Source organism: Olea europaea, unplaced genomic scaffold (assembly GCF_002742605.1).
Source record: "Olea europaea var. sylvestris unplaced genomic scaffold, O_europaea_v1 scaffold1075, whole genome shotgun sequence".
Classification (NCBI taxonomy): domain Eukaryota; kingdom Viridiplantae; phylum Streptophyta; class Magnoliopsida; order Lamiales; family Oleaceae; genus Olea; species Olea europaea.
The window spans coordinates 289759-293584 of NW_019228104.1; the positions used below are offsets into that span (position 1 = coordinate 289759).

General features: G+C 35.5%; 1 protein-coding gene across 1 annotated transcript; it reads right to left on the minus strand.

The window, feature by feature from the left end:
* Positions 1-2239: 2239 nt before the first annotated feature.
* On the minus strand, positions 2240-3805 carry LOC111373161 (60S ribosomal protein L10a-1-like; the record flags this gene model as incomplete). The annotated part of the gene is made up of 3 exons (XM_022995645.1): positions 2240-2522; positions 2916-3121; positions 3520-3805. Coding segments are annotated over 3 exons (546 nt in total), but the record flags the coding sequence as incomplete, so codon positions are not given.
* Between the last annotated feature and the right edge of the window lie 21 nt (positions 3806-3826).

The window sequence follows — 3826 nt, forward strand, 5'->3', positions numbered from 1 at the left end:
CAATGAAGAGAATGAGAATTACCTCATCAGTCCACTTTGTTTCGATTCGAACACAGGAAAAGAGAAGTTTACACGACAGGACCGAGCACTTAGTGATATTTTCTTATGTCTATAATTGGGACTATAGATTTTTGGGGTGGAGGACAAGATTCTTATTCTTTCTTTTCATTTTGTCAATGATATACATGTTCATGGGACGTGTAAGATTTTTCTTGAAAAAAATCTTTTATTACAATATAAAAATATCACCTTCCTTGTGGCGGGTGCAAGGCTAAGGTCCATTGTCTTTTAGCCTAGTTAGTGAATTTCTTAGATACGAACTATCTTGACGAGCCTTTCCTCATTAGTAGTGGGTGCATAGCTTCATCCCAACTGAAGTGATTTTGACGAAGCATATCATGTTCTCAAAATCTTTGAGTCGTCCATGACTCGCATGTGATACTTTCATGGGGCGGGATAGTAACATAGTACTGAACTTGCATATTTGTAAAGTTTGAATCATTACAAAGATATCATATGTAATTCAAGTCTTATTTTCAATGAACTCAAGTCTTCTGCTTGGATCATACATTTACACTTAAAACCATCTAATATACCGAGGATCTCTTTCTATCTCAACTTTTTGGGAGGATAGAGATATAGAACTTTATTCTTATTCTTCTTCCCATATCTTGTAGATAAAAATATTGATCCAAATAGCCGGAAAAATATGTGCCTTTTCAGTGCACTTCCCATTTACAACATCATACAAAAAGGCCAGTTTATTGGTTTTTTTTCTAAAGCCTTGAAGTAAGTGGAAAAAGAAGTTGATTTTTCTTTCCTACGTTCTCCAAAATTATGCTCCCCCGTCTCTTCCCTATTTTACTTATTGTAGCACTTGAGCCTCCTTAGACTGTTGAAAATAAATTTAGGGCCCGTTTGGTAGGGATTTTGAGAATTGATTTTTTGACCGTTAGAAGAAAAGTGGGGTCCACATGTGAGAGAAGAAGTCAAAAATTACGGCTTGAATAGTAAAATAACGGTCAAAAAATCAATTTTTTAGGGCAAAAAATTCCTACCAAACGGGCCTTTAGGCCCCGTTTCATTGTACGAAATTTTCCATAGAACTTGGAATTCAAATTCCAACTTTCACTTTTGGACTGTTTGATTGACAAAATTTTCCAGAAAAATGATTTTTCATGAATTTCTAGGTACAACATCTTAAAGCGTGATTTTCTATTTTTATTTTCCTAGGCGGTAGGTGGTCTTTAGTTTTTCACTTTTTGTTTTTGTTTTTTAATTGTTGGCAATGAGAACAAATTCTAGGAACAATTGTAAAAGAAGATATTCCTTAAATTGACAATTTGAATGTAAAACAAAGTCAAACGGATACCAAAATATAGATGATTTTTTGATCTTTTTTTTTTTCCTTTTTTTTTTGTTGGCAATGGAAACAAATTCTAAAAACAATGGTAGAAGTGAATATCCCTTAAATTGACAATTTCCATGTAAAACAAAACCAAACGAACACCAAAAAACACTACAACATTTTCTTGAACAGTCGTGAACACAACACAAGCACACGACGCAGTATCATTGAAAGATAGGGAAAAAAGAAAAATAACAACCTTATTACATTTTGCCATGTCAGCATTAAATTTTTCCCGTACTTATGGGCTATGACTTTATTGATGTACAAATTACTAGTTGAAACTAACCATAATATTGTTTGTATTTAAGAAAACAGAGGCACTAAGTGCAAGAGGTGCTCGGCAAAGATCACCCTCCTTGTGGATGTGAATCACACAATCTGCAAGTAACCCCCTTTATTCGGTTTCCATCACGAAAAGATCCATCGGGTTGACGAATAAAGGTCCAGGATGTATGCATCATCAGGGGCTTCGAACTTGATCAGTATAATCTGGTCCAAGCAATTTGATCTTGTACACTTCNAAAGGTCCAGGATGTATGCATCATCAGGGGCTTCGAACTTGATCAGTATAATCTGGTCCAAGCAATTTGATCTTGTACACTTCCATGGAAGATGCCTGAAACCGGACTCAAGTTCCAAACCAAAAGTTTAAAAATGCTCATAACAAATCTTCCTCTTAGCGACCGAATCACTAATATAATAATGTGCGATCAACTACCTTCACCTCAAGTTTATGTAAGCGATTCTCGAATTTGGCTCACATTTCATTTTTCAGTCAATCTATTCAGTATCATAGAAGAAAAATAGAAAAATAAACTATGCAAATAATAATACAGCAATGATAAACTGGCTATTCATTATAGAAACGTCGGTACAGCAAGCAAAAATCAATCCCATCGCAGTAGAAAAATAACAAAATAAAACAATAAATATGATGTCTGAACGCACCATCAAGACCAAAGATAAATAAAAACTTGCTATTACAGGGGAAACTCCATTGCTTTAGCTCCAAAACTATCTCTAAAATCGGTTGAACAGAAAACAAAACATAATCTCCTTAAAAGATGCGCTGAGGCTTCCCCATTGTACTTTTTAGGTACAAGCACCTCACCTGATTTTACAAACAAAACAGTTAAAATCTTCAGTAACCAATATTGCACATGAAACCTTGTATGAAATATTTGAATTCACAAACCAAGATAAAAATGCATGATAAATCTGGCAGCTATACAGCAGAATAGGCAACATACAATTTACGACAGATGAATGGATTATATGCTACTGACAGGCACAACCAATCAGTTACAGATAAAACTTCAGTCTAGAGATGTTTAAAAGCAGCATGAAACATATGGTATGACAAGGATATGTTAGTATTGTGAGCCGAGGACTAACCAAATGTATACACCAATATGTGACCAACATTAACACACTATACACTCAATGGCCAACTTGACGGAGATATCTAGTTGAAAATATAGAAAACTCTGATAAATGGACTCACATTCTGCCAGTTTTTCTTCAAAAGTGAAACTAGAAAGTTGACACTCATTTGCACATTCTGAAAAATCTGCTTCTCCTCCATAGCGCAGTTTCCTACAGCAACTCCCATGCAAAGCACCTTCTTCAATTGGAATTTCACTGTGGCCTTGGTTTCGTTGACCTTTGATTCAAGAGATTCCTGGTGAGAAACAAGAGTCGGGAACTTGCCTGTGTCAAAATATAAGACAAATTGGTTAAAAAATTGTAACCTATTCTATTCTATTACGACAATTATCATCATAAAAGCAAGATAGGTTAGGGGTGCAATTGCTCCATGACACGTGCAACGAGAACTATTACAAGCCAGGCCCAGTGCAGACAATGTTATCAATGCAAGAACACATTAGCTTTAATTGAGCACTATAATCAGACTACTTTTGACTCCATCTCAACCCAATACTGAAACGGGGAAAATTAGCTACTTTCACACAGGTGTACATGAATAATTGCAGTTCTCTAGTAGTACCCGTCAATCACCATCTCATGTTCTTATTTAACATGTTCTCTACAACATAACAGACCATAATATGAAATATTTATGATGTTAACTCATCAAGTACACTTGCCTGCCTTGTTAAGACCGGGTCCTAAGAGACGGGGAATCTGCTTTATAACAGCTTCGGAGGCTAGGAAAGCATGATATCTTTTAGCAAGCTTCTTAACCAGTTTCTTGTTTTTGTTCAATTTTTTTAAAGCCTCTACGTCCATGGATTCCAGACCAATTTTCTCTGCCTGCAAATATAAAGTATGATAAAATCGATCAAATACAACCCAGTCAGAAAGATAAACAATAATTTCATGGTGACAGGTAGAAACAGCACAATCGACAATGTCATGTGATGGAACCACATGGGATCAAATTCAAGGAAAAAA